The sequence below is a fragment of the Vulpes vulpes genome, chromosome 11 (genome assembly GCF_048418805.1).
Source record: "Vulpes vulpes isolate BD-2025 chromosome 11, VulVul3, whole genome shotgun sequence".
NCBI lineage: Eukaryota > Metazoa > Chordata > Mammalia > Carnivora > Canidae > Vulpes > Vulpes vulpes.
In genome coordinates this window covers 102,471,321-102,489,192 of record NC_132790.1, presented here as the reverse complement: position 1 = coordinate 102,489,192, position 17,872 = coordinate 102,471,321, and the positions used below count along the sequence as shown (strand labels likewise).

At 42.1% G+C, this 17,872-nt stretch overlaps 1 protein-coding gene across 1 annotated transcript in view; it reads right to left on the bottom strand.

Annotated features, from left to right (window-relative positions):
* Positions 1–17,872, bottom strand: part of RSRC1 (arginine and serine rich coiled-coil 1) — a 402,099-nt gene that overhangs the window by 7,159 nt on the left and 377,068 nt on the right. Inside the window, exon 8 of the mRNA XM_072727251.1 lies at positions 626–732. Coding sequence (XP_072583352.1) covers positions 626–732 — 107 coding nt within the window. The remainder of the gene's footprint in view (positions 1–625; positions 733–17,872) is intronic.

Sequence of the window (17,872 nt, the reverse complement as noted above, 5' to 3'; positions counted from 1 at the left end):
TGTGTTTACAGATGCAGAGTATTTTTAAGGAAGTGGTAATGACCATGTCTTTATTACACGTATGCTATTGAGGAAGACGCGTATTTCACAGTAGAATGCCCTTTCTAAGTACAGGAGCAGGTTCCTAGAGGCGGCCCTGATAATAATTGAAAGAACACATGCAATATTCAACGGAAATAAAATGCCAATCAAAACTCCTTTTACTGGAGTTGAATAAGTAATACCTGTCTGGGCAAAGAATGTAGATATGTATTACTCTTTGGGTAATAATCTGATTGTTAAAACTCTCTTCTAACTTTCCTCTACCAATGTCAACTTAAAAAGTAGATGTAGACACCTGAAAACTATATGTTCGCGAAATGCATATTACTGCTCTAGAGCTGTTGATGTTTCACTTTGTCTTCTCAGTGAATTTTAAAATAAAAATGGCATCAGATATATTTTACAAGTTAAACTTGAACTGATTCTCACTGATTCATTCTCTCTCTCCAACATGCTGACACTCGCTCACCCTACTTCATCCATGTGTTAGAAGACGCACTTACATTTAAGTAAAATCCATTAATAAAGCATCTCCTCAGTGGGAATCTGGAGGCTTATTCATAATGTCTGGGTGAAAACTTACCTTTTTGACTTCTTTACTTGATCTGAATGTCTGCTGAACAAAAGAATCACTTTCAATGGCTTCAATTTCTTTTACTCTTTTTACTTGTTCTACCAGGGTGGCTTGGTCTAAAAAAAAAGGGTATAATGTCAGTGTATTTTGGTGCGTAAGCTTGTTAACAACACTCCTCTAAGCGAGGTTCTTTCTTTCTGTGAAGTAATTTTATGACTTCTGGAATCTAACTGGATGAAAAGATGGTATAGTGAGGCTATAACAGAACACTATTTTCCCCCTGAGATCCACAAATACAACATTCCTACACACTAAGGCTCTCACCTAAAACCTAATAAAACATTGCTGAGAAGGCACCACTATAATGATCCCAGCTAATCTGGGCTAATCTTGTGGGAGGGCTTTAAAAATTAAACAAAAGTTATTATGGAAATAACATATACAAAGGAGTAACAGCACAAGGAATCCATCGGCACCTATCACCCAGCTTCTGGAGAAGAACGCTGTTACTTCTTACTTAATTTGTTGATCTTCACTTCATTTTCAGGGGTAGACCTGGAGCACTCAAAAGTAACTCCCACATGTCGTGCCGTGTTACCCCTAAATATTTATTTATTTATTTATTTGTTTTTACCCCTAAATATTTAGTAGGCATTTCAGATAAGGGCTTAAAAACACCAAACAGTAAAAACTACATTTTCACATCCAAAAATATTATCAATAATACTTTAATATCATTTTATACAGTCTATTTTAATTTTCACTGATTGTTAAAAAAATGTCTTTTTACAGTAGTTTCTTTGAAACAGGATCCAAATAAGGTGCACACATTAGACTTGGTTGATAAGTGTCTTGAATCCCTTTTCATCACTGACAGTCTTCAGTCCTTCCCTTTTGTTATTATTTATTTACTGAAGAGAATAGATCGTTTGTATTTGAAAACTTTCTACATTCCAGATCTGGCTGATTTTATTCTCATGACGTCATTCAACACGTTACTGTATTCCTCATATTTTGTATAAACCAGTAGTTAGATCTAGAGGCTGGCTAAGATTCAGGTTCAATTCCTTTGGGTCAAGGATACATCACAGGTGATGCTGTGTAATTCCTATTATACTGTATTGGGATGTGTTTCTCCCAATTTTAAAGAAGTTAAGACTGATCAGTGGGTCCAAGGTGACGTCAGCCTGACCCCATTATAACGATCCTCATCAACCTTCCACTTAGTATTTTTAGCAGACATTAATGTTTGTTGATTAGATCCATTATTTCATGAGATGTTGCAAAATGAGGATTTTTCTAATTCTATTATTCTTCCTGCTTTTGTTAGCTCTGATTCCTCCGTAGCGAAGAACTTCCCTTACTGACTGTGAAGTATGGTCTGTACAGGGAAAGCAGAATAAATGTTTAATTTTTCCCTTTACTTGTCAATTTTGATCCAAAGAGAGCATTATCAGTTCCTGAATATTTATATACTTAATATATTTTACTCCAAGTAATGAGTACCTTTATTATTCTACCTTTGGGTAGTGGGGACCTCCTGAAGATGGTCTTGCATCCTTTTGATATGATCCCTTATAGTTAAGGGGTGGGTGACAGGATGGTCCAGGCTCGTCTTGTACAGTTCCTGCCTGAGACCTGAAATTAGCCATTTCTTCAAAGGGCGTGGATTCCTTTTAGTAGGAATGGTGTTTAAAGACGGTAACTTGGGCACCAGGGGTGTTCACTGCTCCTGGATTGTCACTGTTTCTCTGCCTTCTCAATGGATGGGGTAGGTAATGCACATTTTAAGAAGAAAAACATTAATATGAATTCATGCTGATACTACCAAATTAAGGACTAGAGGGCTTTTAAAGTCTTTGGTTTTATATTTGTGTATCTTTTTTCTCACTTTAAAATCTTAAGTCTTGGGACCCCTGGTTGGCTCAGGGGTTGAGCATCTGCCTTCGGCCCAGGGCGTGACCCCGGGGTCCCGGGATCGAGTCCTGCATCGGGGTCCCCACAGGGAGCCTGCTTCTCCCTCTGCCTGGGTCTCTGCCTCTCTCTGTGTGTCTCTTGTGAATAAATAAAATTAAAAAAAAAAAAAACTTAAGTCTTAATGATACGATCAAAAGTACTCAGTTGTTTCTCTTAATATGAGAGTTGAATATATATTAGTTTCAAAATCATAAGATAAACATCACTATTAACAAGATGAATCAATATAGTTTAAAATTTCTTTATGATCTTGTTGATCTCAGGAATTATTCCACTGACGAACTGCCAAAACACTATGCTCTGAAGTCACCCGAGACCATTCTCCGTGTGACTGTGCTACCAATTTGACATACAGCTGGGGTCAATTTGCTTCAGTTCATTTTTGATTTAGGTCTTGCTTTTTGTTTTATTGTCCTTGTGATTAACATGAATAGTTTTTGGTATACAACATAGTGATTTAACAACTGCAATGTTTTGCGACGCTCACCACAGGTGTAGTTACTATCACCATAAAACGCTATGACGATACCACGGAGTGTATATGCCCAACACTGTACCTTTTGTTCCCATGACTTATCATTCCGTTACTGGAAGCCGCTACCTCCTACTCCCCTTCACTTGTCTCCCATGTCCTTGTCCCTCTGGCAACTGTCAGTTTATTCTCCTTATTAGTAGATCTGATTCTGCTTTTTTGTTATTCACTTGCTTTGTTCTTTTAGATTCTACATATAAGTGAAATCATATGGCATTTTCCTTTTTCTGTCAGACTTATTTCATTTAGCATAGTAGTCAGTAGGTCCATCCATGTTGCTGCAAATGTTTTCTGTAGCTGTGTAATTTCCTGTGTGTGTGCGCGCGCGCGCACGTACACACCAAATCTTTACCCATTCACCTATCAACGGACACTTGGGTTGCTTCCGTATCTTGGCTGTTGTAAATAATGCTGCAATAGACCCAGGGGTGCATATATCTTTTTGAATTTGTATTTTTGTTTTCTTTGGGTAAACAGAATTACTGGATCATGTGGTATTTCAATTTTTTAATTTTTTAAGGAACCTCCACACTGTGTTTTCACAGTGGCTGCACTAACTTACATTCCCACCAACAGTGCACGAGGGTTTCCTTTTTCTCCATGTCCTTGACAACACTTGTTATTTGTCTTTAATATTTGTTTTTTAGTTGCATAAAACACTTGATTCAAAAGGTAAAACATCATTCAGAGAAGTCTAGGTTTCCTTCCCTATCCCATTCTCTCAGTTCTTCCCCCAGCACATAGGTAACTTTTTATTAGGTTTTGGTTTTTATCCTTCCTTTGTTTCTTTCTGAAAATATAAGTATACATAGTCTCTTCTCTCTTACACAAAATCAACATCCTACACATTATGTCTTCAATATCACTCCACCCCAGCATAGAGACTTCCCTATTCTACTTTACAGTTGTATAGTTATCTATTTTATGGCTTTATGATAGGGTTTTTTTTTTGAAGATTTTATTTATTTATTAACATGAGAGAGAGAGAGAGAGAGAGAGAGAGAGAGAGGCAGAGACACAGGCTGAGGGAGAAGCAGGCTCCACGCAGGGAGCCTGATGCGGGACTTGATCTGGGTCTCCAGGATCATGCCCTGGGCTGAAGGCGGGTGCTAAACCGCTGAGCCACCGGGGCTGTCCCTACGATAGTTTTTTTTTTTTTTTTTCCCACCACTGCCCTATTGGTAGTCATTTGAGCTGTTTCCAGTCTTTCACTTTTATAATTAGTGCTTTAAAAAATGTGTTGTTTCATTTTTTTTTTCACATGCTAGGCAGGAAAAGTGCAACATTATGGTTCACACACTCACTGTTTAAACTTTTGCTCTAAGCTGATACATAGGTGAATTAGGAGCTACTGTATGTTCAACAAAGGCTCTAAAATTTTTATGGATTTTAGACTTCATGAATAAAAACTAGATTTGCATTCTAAGAAACAAACATAAAAAGAGGCTTGAGACTAAGGTAGTTGTTTGCATCAAAGTAATTTTGACAGCACAGCAGATCTAAGCTTAAAAGACTAAGTGTTATAATGAAGAGTATGGAGAAGGAATTTGGTTTAAACATTTCAGTAAAAATTAGCAATTTATAAAAAATCTTTGTTTCAACTTTTGGCCAATCACTAATGATACAGTTTGATGCAAGCTCCAGTTTACTTAAGGGAAAGATAGTGCTTCTGGAGGTGTGTCCCCGACAGCTGTAACCAGTCCTTTCTTGTGTGAAAAATAATGTGTGGAATGTTTGGAAGTAATAGCTGCCAGAGCCAACACTCTCATTTTGGGAAGAATATATTTTACAACATAAAAGCAAGTACTGTCAGAGTGTCCTGGACGAGCAAATAGTTCCACATGCTTTAAAATAAAAGCTCCTGGGATCCCTGGGTGGCGCAGCGGTTTAGCGCCTGCCTTTGGCCCAGGGCGCGATCCTGGAGACCCGGGGTTGAATCCCACGTCGGGCTCCCGGTGCATGGAGCCTGCTTCTCCCTCTGCCTGTGTCTCTGCCTCTCTCTCTCTCTCTCTGTGACTATCATAAATAAAAATTTAAAAAATAAAAATAAAAATAAAATAAAAGCTCCTGTGAATTTTAATTATGCCATGTACTAAATGAGCATATAAAGTGAGAATATCCTTTACCTAGCTAATTTATTAACACAAACATATTTGTACCAGTGGATGGTATTTTTATTAGGCCTGCATGATAGTGGGAAGATGGCAGAGAAAAGTCATAATGGACACCATTCCATGAGACCCAACTTTGTCAGTGTGAAAATCCATCTGTTTGTATAGGTGTTAATTAGTCTATTATTTCACCATCACTAATTCCCCAACAAAAGACAGTATTTCTGACTTCGGGAGCATGTTCTCGTATGAATCAACTATTTGAAGCCTTGGGTTTTCTTCTCTAACACATTCTCTCATTTGGATTTACAAAGCACATCACTGGTATTAAACGTCAGAGGTGAGCTCACAAATAGTACTCGATGTCTACAGCCCATAGTGTTTGCAGCTTCCAATATGGACCACAACCAACGGCCCCTAACACAAATAAAAGTGTTATCACAGAAGGTGGCCCAAGGGCCAGTATGTTCAACAAAACAGCACTGGAGAAATTATAGAGGAAGGAAGGAAAAAGATTAGAGGAGACCAGAACATTATCTTTGTGTTTCTTTAAAGATCACTTCAGGACGAACAAAGTGACAGCGTAGATAAGAGCGAGCCAGTTTGCCTGACTTACAATATGAAAATAAACCAACAGAGCTTTTACCTTTCAACGTGGGAACCATTTTACCCTGATATTTACAGTGTGATATTTAAAGAGTAAGAGACAGAGAGGTACTGAAATTAAAATTTGAAAAATCCATGGGAGATTTACATTTTTAGCTTTATAAATAGCTCAGCTGCATGCTGTTTGGAAACAGGCATGAAACATGTTTTAAGTGGCTTCCTACTCAAAACTCCAATATCAATGTCCACAAATACAGGTCTCGAATATAGTCCTGTCACTCTGGGAAGCAGAGAAACACAGATCAATAAAGTCCAGTAAATCGTTTTAGATTTAGATTCCTAAGTTTTACGTACCAATTTGTCACTGAAAAATTCCTTACCAATTTTAAGAACAGGAAAAATGTGAATGAAAACTACATGTTTATGTGCTCGGCATGAACGCCTGGCACACGAAGTATCTTGTGTTTACCGGCCAGGAGGTAAAAATGAAGACAAGGGACAGCGTTACTGGGAGAACCCAAGTTGCAGGATGTTTTTAAGCACTAACGTGGCAAGCGCGGAGGACAGGCCTGTTAGCCTCCAGCCTGTCTGATGAACGCAGCGTTGGTCAATAAAACGACCTTCACAGGTGGTTTGTAGAATCTCAGCAGAGGGGCACATACTTCATAGTAGAATGAAAAGTACTGGGGTCAGAAAGCAAAGTCACTACGGACTGAAAACAGAATCAGTGCTGACCTATGGAAAGTGTTTTTGTGATAAAAAATTAAGATCAAATATTTTATTAGCTGCTGCTGCTGTTGTATGGCGCACATTAGGCTCACCAAGCACTTCAAGTTCTATTGGACATTTCACACGACACAACTTTTACGGAACTTTTACAAAATACCAAGTCGTACACACATTTGAGACGAGTCAGTGAGGACCATGAGGTCCGACGCAAACCTTTTATTCGAAAAGACCTTTTACTGTGCCGCTCGCGGGTCGCGCAGACCAAGCCCTGAGGCGGCCGCAGTGCTGGGCGGGGGCGGCAGGGGGCGCTCTCGGCCAAGCTGTGACCGCGGCGGCGGCGGCGGGAGCCTCGGCCTCGGGAAGGCACCTGCTGGGGAAACCCCTTCGCGGGCCCCTTTTGAATGTCAGTATTTTAGCAATTCCCCAAAGGTAAGATGCATTTTACGTTACAAAGAGCTTGGGTCGCGGCCTCGGAGTCGGGCTGCCAAGCTCCTCCTGCAGGGAACCGCGTCCCAGCAGCTCTGGGGGCCGTGAACGATACAGAGGAATGTCGGGTTCTCGGCCCAAGGCCTAGTCGGGACCGGGACCATCCAAGACCTTCGTCTTCAGGGCGAAGTGTCGACCCTGAGGGCAAAACAGCCTCTGGAGCTGGAGCGTTCCCAGGAGCCAGGACGAGGCTGAGGGACGCAAACAAACCGGCGAAGCTGCTTATTCAACAAACGGACCATCAGACCTGCTGGCGAGGAGCCGCAGTCGCTCAAAATCCCGGCCTCGCGCCAACGGCTCCCGTGAGCGCGGCCCCGCGGCCCCTCCAGCCAGCGCCTTTGGTCCCCTGAGCCCCGCGGAGCGCAGAGGTTCAGGCCGCCTCGACGCCTCGGGGCGTTCCTAGGTCCCAGGCCCCACGGCCGACACCGAGACACGCCGCGAGGCACCGTGAGGCCAGGAAGCGGCAGGACGGCGTGGAGGGCTGTGGGCGCCCCGGGGGCGCGTGCGCGTCCTCGTCCTCCGGCAGGGCCCAGGCCGCCCGTCCCCCAGTCAGCGGCTGTCCGCAGCCCACCAGGCCGCAGGAGCGGCTTCACCGTCGCTGCGCGCGGGCGGCGTCTCCGATGGACATTTACAGGGGCCGCGAGTGCGCGTCGGGCGAGGCCGTCGCCCCGCTCTGCGGCTTCCCCGGCCCCGGCCCCATCCCGCCACCCGGGGAAGGCGCCGCCGCTGACTCACGTGGCTGTGCGCGGGCGCTGCCTGGCGACCGGCCTCGTCTGCGTCAGGGGGGCCTTGGCCCAGGCCTCGCGTCCGCCTCAGGGAGGCCTCGCCCCGGCCCTCAGGTCCGCCTCAGGGAGGCCTCGGCCCAGGCCCTCAGGTCCGCCTCAGGGAGGCCTCGCCCCGGCCCTCAGGTCCGCCTCAGGGAGGCCTCGCTCGGGGCCGGGCCGGAAGCGCCGCACAGACCCGTGCGCACAATCTAGGCCCTAAAGGCACTGAAGTAACCATTAAAAGAGCAAAACTCCTTGGGGGGGCGGGGGGCGTCCACGTGCACGAGCCTTTGCCACGCAGGGGTGTGGGGTGGGGCTGCTGGTGCGGCCCCGGAACCCGCCTGCTGCCGTCGGGGCTCGCGCGGGCGCGGCCAGGTCAGGGCGGGGGCTGCCCTCCTCGGTCGGGGCCGCGGACCCTGTGTGGGGGGAAGGGCGGGCGCAGGCTGCAGGCGTCGCGCATCTCGCGGAGGGCAAGGGGCCGCCGAGCTCTGGGCTTCACGGCCGGGGCGCTGGGGCCGACCCCGACGGCGGCGGTGACATGGCCCACAGCAGCGCCCGTCCACGCCGGCGACTGTCCCGCCCGCCGTACCGCGTCCACAGGCCAAGGCTTCGTTCGAGGTGGTCGGAGGGGCCCCGCGGGCCTCCCCGGGCCCCCACCTGGCGGCCCCACCCGCCCCCCGCCCCTCCCCCTCAGCACGGGCCGCAGCCGGGAAACAGGCCAAGCAGCGGTCACCGGCTCCCAAGCCCCGGCCACAGGCGCGGGGACCCAGTCCCGGCTGCGACCCAGTCGCGACCTCCTCCTCAGGCCACTCCTTCCCCACACCTGCCAAACGCCTTATTTTTCGCTCCTTTCCGCCCATTTACTAGAAATAATCAACGTCCTCGGGACGCTCTTATCCCCACTTTAAAGCTCGCTCGTTCAACACAACGTGATTCTACTGGCAGAGACGCTGCCACCAACAGCGTCGTGGGCCCCGGGCGCTCTCGTTACACAGGAGACTTCTAGGGGCTTTTGCACGTTTGAGAAGTTCTGAAACAATCATCTAGGTCACCTCACAAAACGTTTATCCACGCACCGAGAACTACGCAGCCCTGGAGACCTGCCTTCCTTCCGCGCCGGAACACACGCTGGGCCGGGAATGACTTTGGAGCTGCTCTTTGTTAGGCAGCAGTTGCTGCAAAAAGCTAGAGGAGCTTCTAGAAATGTGCTGAACCGATGACCGCCGTGTGCTCCACCACACGGGCTACTGCCCTACGCCGGTCTCACCCACAACTACGGGCGGTCGGATCCACCTGGACAGAGACGTAAGGAGGAGTAACGGGCGAAGCGGAGCCCCGGAGCCCCGGAGCCACGGAGCCCCGGAGCCGTCTTGCTTTAACAGGACCGAAGAAGGGAAAGTAACTCAAGGGCCATCGGACCAACAGCGCAGAACGCGGACCGCGAAGTTGCTGTTCGCTGTCCATCTTGCTTCTAGGATTCTCATCGGCTCTAATTAAAATTCTGTAGACGAGGAGGTGTAGGATTGGGGGGACTTGCAGCGGCCGCTGTCTGCCAGCGTCTCCGCACACCCCATAACCACACACAACTTGCCTGTCGGGAGAGCTAGTGCAGACATCGCAGGGCGCACCACATTTGTCACTGTGGCTAATATCAGAGATACGCAGCTCTTTTTTCTTAGCACACAAAAGCAAGATATGTAATTCAATGCTCAATTTACCCTTGTCTCGCAGGAGATTTTTCCCCGCTAATTGATAGAAATTAAGCCATTAATCAAGCCACTAGCCATCATTCAAACCAGAGAAGATGAATACAAACTTTCATCATAACCACCTTCCCCATTTTAGTGTTCATTAGCATTAATTTTTAATGCAATTATGCTATTCTTTTACGCTGAGCTCATAAATTACTGCTCTTTTGTTGCTGGCTGGCCTTGTAAAATCCAAACTAATGCTTTGTGCTCTGATCTTAAAGGCAATTACTAGGTTCTTCTATCTTTTATATCTTTGCATCCCCAATAACCTTTATATATAACGAACACCCATGACTGACTATGCCTGTTTGTTTTTTTAATGCTTCTATATAAATCTTTGTGAACATATAAATGTAGTCAGATCTATCTACAATAAACATATATATGCATACACCCACTTATAAAATATAGATGTTAATATAAAAACAAGATCTCACAAATTCATACAGCAGTTCAGGGTCAAATATAATAATACATGATTAAAATGCAATGCATTGTTATATTAAAGTTATAATTTCACAACAAATTAGAGAAAGGAAATAGGAATATTAATAGCAGCTGACTATTATACGCATATGTAACAACTACCAAAACAAGAAAGAATAACTATGGGATACCAAAATCCCTTGGTTCTTTACCTAGGATTAATGCTTTACGTTTAAATCCTTATTTCAAGGAATTGCATTGAAACCTGAACACGAATGAGATGACAATAAAGAGAAATGGAAGCTCAAAAGAACCATTTATCCAAAAGTGTGTTTACTAAGTGCACATAAGAACTGTCATACTTTGCAAGGCAGATCAGTATATGAAGATTCTAGTAAAAAGACAGATTTTCCAGAAACAAATACTAAACCCAAAGGCAGCAATCTACTCCTTCCTCCAACCCAGAGAAAGTCTAAAGATGTACTCCCGTATAGTCCCCCAAAGCACTGGTTATGCTCATTCCTAGGTGCAGAGGAGATTAAAACAAAACAAAACAAAACCCAAAAAACTCCCCCAAACCTTGCAATTCTCTTCTTATAACAGCCCAGTCATGGCTTTTTGCCTTTGTTTGCAAGTTGTTATATTTTGGCCACCCACTAGTTAGAGAAAGGGTGACTATGTGGCATTAAGATTAATAAAATAAAACTTCCTGGGAGAAAAAAAAAACTTAATGGGAAAATATCAGAAGTGCCAGTGTTGGTGGCAGCCCGGTTACCTTTTGGAGGTGGACAGCTGCTGCCTACCCCTAAAACCAGGGGATTGGGAGCAGAAAGTATACTCAGGAAGCTTCTACCAAAAGCAGGGGGTAGTTTTGAGTCCTTAACATAAAACACCGTCTGTCTCCTCTCATGGCCAGTTCTTTATTAGATTTCACCTTTAATAGAAAGTTCTACACGGAGTAGCAGCAGTGGGGCTTCATTCTGCAAGGACCTGGATTCTTTCCACCAAGGGACCTGTTGTGCCAGGATAAGCAGACAGCCTAGACTCAAGTCTTTTGTGATCCGTTCCTTTATGCTGTCGGAGGCAAACAGGGAACTAACACGTTTGTATTTGGACATTCAAGTTGTCAGCACAAGGTTGTGAGTTCTAAGACCTCTTCTTATAAGCATTTTGTGTCAGGTTTCATAAGCTTACGGAAAATAGTCTATGGCTCCACATGCCTTAATTTCCTTAACATACTAAGAAAAAAATGCTGGGGTTCAGAAACGAACTGGAATGAATTCAGCCAGCATGCATTTAGTGCCTACACCTGCCAGGTGCTGGAGGCTGCTGGTTGAAATGACGTATTTTTTGCCCTCTCAGAGTCTATGAGCAAAATGGAACTAACTTTTATTTAGAATTTTTACTTGCAAATAATTATGAGCTGACTATGGGTAGGTATAGGGATTTGTTTTGTTTACAAACAAACAGTGCCTTTGCATCTGTTACTTCATTTGATTCTGAGACAGATAAAATTTTTGGTAATAAATAATACCCCCATTTCTCAAATACAGCATTTGATACTCTTAAAGAGATACCAAAAGACACAGAGCTGGAATATGAAACCAAGTCTTTGTACTTCATATTCTATCTGGTTCTTGTTGAACCAGGCGCCTCCTTAGCTTTTGAATCTGATAAGCTTACAATGATGAAGAGTTATGATTGTTTATGCTTGTTTTAAATGCTTATTAGATTTACATACAATTTTGGTCTTTTATTTTTTTAATTTTATTTATTTATTAGACACTTAGACACACACACACACACACACACACACACACAGAGTGAGAGGGAGAGTGAGAGATGCAGAGACAAAAGCAGGCTCCATGCAGGGAGCCTGATGTGGGACTTGATCCTGGGTCTCCAGGATCAGGCCCTGGGCTGAAGGCGGCGCTAAACCGCTGAGCCACCTGGGCTGCCCCAATTTTGGTCTTTTATTTATTTATTTACTTATTTTTAATTTTGGTCTTTTAAGAAAGATTTTATTTACTTATTTTAGAGACAAAATATGTGGGGGGGAGCAGAGGGAGAGGGACAAGCGGACTCCGCCCTGATCGCAGAGCCCGGGCACGGGGCTCCATCCCATGACCCGAGATCATGACCAGAGCTGAAGTGAAGAGTCAGGAGTTTAACCAACTGAGCCACCTGGGGCGCCCCTCAATTTTGATCTTTTAAACAGAGATGCGGTAGGGAGGATGGCAGTGGGCGGTAGGAGATAATAATTTCTTTTCCTTAAAAGCAGAGTATTCCGCTATATTAATGAACTGCAGCATTTAAAATCATTGCCTTTAAAGAAACCCAGTGCGGGTTAGTCTGCATTCTCTAGAATCTCATACAAATGTCACACTCTTTCGTGCCCGATGTCTTCCACTCGGCGTGTTGTTGTAGCTCCGTGTCGTTGGGTACATCTGTTGTTTGTTCCTTTATTACCTGCAGAATTCTGGTACATGAAAAATCGCAATTTGTTTACCTACTCACCTGTTGATAGACATTTGGGTTGTTTCCAGTCTCTGGCTTTTGAGAATAAAGTTACTACTCTAAATTTATGTAAATCTTTGTGTACTTTCACTTCTTTTATGTAAATACATATTGGAATGGCTGGATTATATGGTTAAGTTTGTATTTCTCTGATGACTAAGATATTGGGCATTTTGTAATGCACTACTGACCAGTCACTTCTTTTTAAAATTGTGTTTCAAATCTTTTGTTCATTATTTAATTAGGTTGTCTATCTTATTATTGAGTTATAAGAATTCATTATTTATACTGAATATACATTCTTTGTCAACATACATTGTCAGTATTTTCTTCAGTTCTGTGACTTGCCTTTTTGTTCTTTACGGTATCTATCAAAGAGCAAACTTTTTATGTTTTATATATTTTTAAACATTTTATTTACTTTAGAGAGAGAGAACAAGCAGGGGGAGGGAGAGAGAATCCCACACAGACCTCATGCTGAGCAAAGGGCCCAACGCGGGGCTCAATCCCAGGACCCCGAGGTCATGACCTGAGCTGACATCGAGAGCTGGGCACTGAAACATCTGAGTTACCCAGGTGCCCCAAAGAGCTAAACTTTTTAATAAAAAAAGTCCAATTTATTATTTAAAAAATTTTGTGCTTTTTGTGTCTACCAAAAAAGTATTTGCCTACCTCAAGGCTGCAAAGATTTTCTCCTATATTTTCTTCTAGATCTATAACACATTTCAAGCTAATTCTTATGTATGGTGTGAGATAAGTGTCATTGTTTTTTTCCCCATAAGGCTATCCAGTTTTTCAGCACCATTTATTAAAAAGACTTTTCTTTCTCCACCAAATTGCCTTGGTAGTTCTGTTGAAAATTAATTGGCCATATATGTGAAAGTTAATTTCCGGTCTCTCTAGTCTGTTCCATTTATCTATATGTCTATCTTTATAGTAATCCACAGTCTTAATTACTGTAATTTTATAGTAAATCCTGAAATTAAGGAGTGTAAATCATAGGACTTCGTTTTTTTTTTTTAAATAAAAAACCTGCTTTAATTATTCCATGTTATTTGCATTTTATATAAAATTGATTCTTAGTAGAAACTTTGCTCCTAACACTTGAAGTTGAATTTTAGCATCAGGATGCAAAATGTTATATATAATGAAATTCAGTTTCAGGAATAAGTTGAAATACAAATGATTATTAATAAAATTAGACATTCCCCAAATACTAATTTGTTAGGTACAAAACCTAAAATAAAAAAAGAAAACAGGGCAGCCCCGGTGGCTTAGCGGTTTAGCGCCTCCTTCAGCCCAGGAGACCCAGGATTGAGTCCCACATCAGGCTCCCTGCATGGAGCCTGCTTCTCCCTCTGTCTGTCTGTCTCTCTGTGTGTCTCTAATAAATAAATAAATAATCTTAAAAAAAAAAAAAAAGAAAACAACTGCCAATTACTTAAATCAACTCTAAAAACAGATTTTGGTTGGGGATGCCTTGGTGGCTCTATGGTTGAGTGTCTGCCTGTGGCTCAGGGCATGACCCTGGCGTCCTGGGATCGAGTCCCCAGCAGGGAGCCTGCTTCTCCCTCTGCCTGTGTCTCTGCCTCTCTCTGTGTCTCATGAATAAATAAAATCTCCAAAAAAAAAAAAAAAAAAAAAGATTTTGGAATCAACTTATAAAAATGTTATCACCAAGAGAAACTGCCATGTTAACTTTTTATTTCTTCTGATTTTAGAGTAAAAAATGGAGCCTCTTTATTACTTTATAAAAGAGTTGCCACATAAGAAGATAATGATTTAAATGACTAAATGTTGATGGCAAGTTTTTTGTTTTGTTTTTTAGTTAAAGAATGTAGCCTGGAAAATGTATTCAGGTGGAACAGATGAAAGAAAAATCAGAAGGAAGAATAAAGGATGGCAGGGTAACAGAAGAGGCAAATTTTTCTGGGACTTGTAAGGAACCAAGGATGAGTGTGTATGTTTAAGAGTCAGGGAAAAGAACTGGGGCACATAGACCCAAATCGAGTGGATGAATTGTCTCTAGTTTGCAAACTGTCATTTAGGAAGCAACATGCCTACACATCCTAAACTGAATTCTGATGTCTGTAATTATAATTTTCTGTTTGTTCCATCATTGTGCCAATACTTTATCCTCATTACAGTCTTTCCTTTCAAATACATGCAAATAAGATTCCTGGCTTTTAAGTAAGAAAACCCCTTAAAGGCCGCATTATCTATATTAATTAAGTATAGGTAATAATAAATCTATATTACTAAAGTAAACTCTGTATGTTTCTGTATGTTCCAATGCATTTGATCAAGCTGCATACAAAGATATATATATATTATTCTTATTTGGTTTAATTTACTGCTGTTAACTTCCGGTAGGCTTTAAGATCTCCTTGAAAATGTTATGATAATTATATGATAGAGTTATGAATTATATGCATAGCTGTATTTTTTTGTTTAAAATATTCTGGTGAGATAGCCTAATGATTTGATTTTTTAAAAAAGATTTTATTTATTTATTCATGAGACACAGAGAGAGAGAAAGAGGGAGACACAGGCAGAGGGAGAAGCAGGCTCCATGCAGGGAGCCCGACGTGGGACTCGATCCTGCATCTCCAGGATCAGGCCCTGGGCTGAAGCCTGGCGCCAAACTGCTGAGCCACCCAGGGATCCCCTGATTTGATTTTTTAAACTGTATTTTAAGAAAAAGGGGGTAGCAAACATTTAAATTGAAAATCTCACATCAATAATGATCATAACCTTTATAAAAATGGAGAAAAGTTTCTATATTTTAACCTGTTTCAAATACATAATGATTTCAATAAAGCAAACCATACCATAATTCCCACATTTGCCACATTAAATTGAGACCTATATAGAGCCATTCAGATCGATGAGGAGCAGAGTATAAATGAAATAATCAACAAATGGGAAATGGGATATGTATTTTAGCTCATTCCTCCATGACTGTGACAGATACCAGCTATAGGAACAAGGCAATATTAGTACTAACCATTCATTTGCTTGTGACAGTATTTTTTCATGACAGATGCAATGTTTTAGGTTATAAAGTTACAAAATAATAGGCAAGTCCATCTCTGTTTATGGGTGAAGTTAGTGACTGTGAAAATTAGCACAAGTTCTAGCTTCACACTATATTATCTTGGAAAGTATTCCCATTAAATTTCTATCTTCTCTTCCAAATAAAGATATGCTACCTACTAAAGTACAAACATGATCTCTGGATGGAACAAACACTTTAGCAGAGATGAGTTTATTGTTCCACAGAAGAGAATAGTGCCCTGCAGGATTGATACATTCAGAGAAAGGAAAAATCCAGGAGATGAACTGAAGGGAAGATCAGGATGGCTTGGGAGTAAACCTTGAGAATAAGGCAAGGCAAGGGGTTCTGAAGATGCGTGCAAAGGGGGCAGGACAAGAAAGGAAAGGGAGAATGTGATAGAACATTTACAACAGTTCTGAGCTTTACACGCAGAGCTTCCAGTACTGCCTAGTATGGGAGGACAGTAGCTCTAGACAAATTTCTAACTATAGAAACACAATCTGTTCTTTATACATTTTAATTCACATGGATCCACATCAACTACTAATACATGATGAGTGTTCTAAAGTTCTCTGATCTTTGGGAAAGGGGAGATGCAGCCGTAGTGGCAATCATTCCATAGTATTTCAAAATCAGAGCAGAAAAAATCTATAATGGGTCCATAGAAGTGGAGAAATTTATAAACCTAAGAGGTTTATAACCTTAAGACGGTATATTTGCTAGTCTGTAGCATCTGTAACTGGAATAACCAGGGCATATAACTTGTGTTGGATATAAGTAAACCTTAAGTTAGAAATTTAAGATTAAAATTTGAACTTACGAAACATTAAGATTGGGTGAAAAATAAACTTTACATATCTACACATACAGATACATGCATAAACACTTCCAGGCCTACTTAAACTCATTTAATAATCACAAAACTGATACTCTATAACAATATTAATACTAAAAATAAACCTTTGAAAACGAAACCACTACAAATTCACAATTAATTTAAAACATTTCAAGGAGAGTTTTTACAGGCTGACTCAGGGCTTGATCCTGGCAGCCAGATGGACATAGAAGGTCAATAATCCAGAAGCAATGAGACAGTGATTAGTCAGACAGTAAAACAAGTCCCTGGAAGCAATTACTGTCCCACACGTCAGAAAGCCAATTGACCAAAATAGTCAGAAAATGGATTTCGAAGTTTCAGTATCTCCCTGCTAACCCCTTTCTAAAAGTCTCTTTTAGTAAACACATTATAAAAGCCAGTTATAATTACTCAACTGCTAAAAGTCTTTGTTCAAAGTGATGACTGAAGAAGGGTGCCTCTAAAGAAGCCACGTTTACTTATTTGTACTCATTCCTACATTCTTTATGTCTACCCAGTCAGACATCTGCAAAGCTGTAAACTCTAAGAAAATCTCATCTAGTCCAAAAGGTTATCAATCATACTTAAAATTTTGCTACAAAACAGCAATGGGCCAAATCTGCATGAATTAAGCAATCAAATGCTATGTTGGAAAGTCTAACAAGAATAGTGTTTGGATCACACCAAGCATTCACAAGGAATCTAGCAGGTCTTTGCTGAATGGTCAGCTGAACACAGGCTACTGTTGCTAAAGAATGTGATTTTCCTATATCCTTTAAAGAATTTTTAAAGATTCTTTCTCTCTCTCTCTCTCTCTCTCTTTTTTTTTTTAATGCTGGGAAATGGCAGATACTTATTTATTGCTCTCAAGAATTTCTAGATAGCCCTTAAAAGCTACTTTTTTATTGTCCTTGAAACTACTAATGATGACCTTTATAGGAGAAGGATTCTATTTGCATTGCTACTCCTACCTATCATTCAATACAAGTAACCACTTCTTCAGTCTTGATACATTTTTCATTTGGCTTCCATGACACCATATGCTCCTCATTTTCTTTCTCCTCATTGGGCACAATTCTTCATTTTCCTATACTGGCTCCTTTATTTTTTTAATATTTTATTTATTTATTCATGAGAGAGAGAGAGAGAGAGAGATAGAGAAAGAGAGAGAGAGAGGCAGAGACACAGGCAGAGGGAGGAGCAGGCTCCATGCAGGGAGCCTGATGTGGGACTCGATCCCAGGACTCCAGGATCATGCCCTGGGCCAAAGGCAGGCACTAAACCGCTGAGCCACCCAGGGATCCCCTATACTGGCTCCTTTAAATGTTAGGATTCACCCCCCCCCCCGCCCCCCCCCCCCCCCCCCCCCCCCCCGTTTAGATTGGACCCCTTCCTCTTTTCTATTTTTATTTTCTTTCTAGGTGATCATAGCTATAAATATCA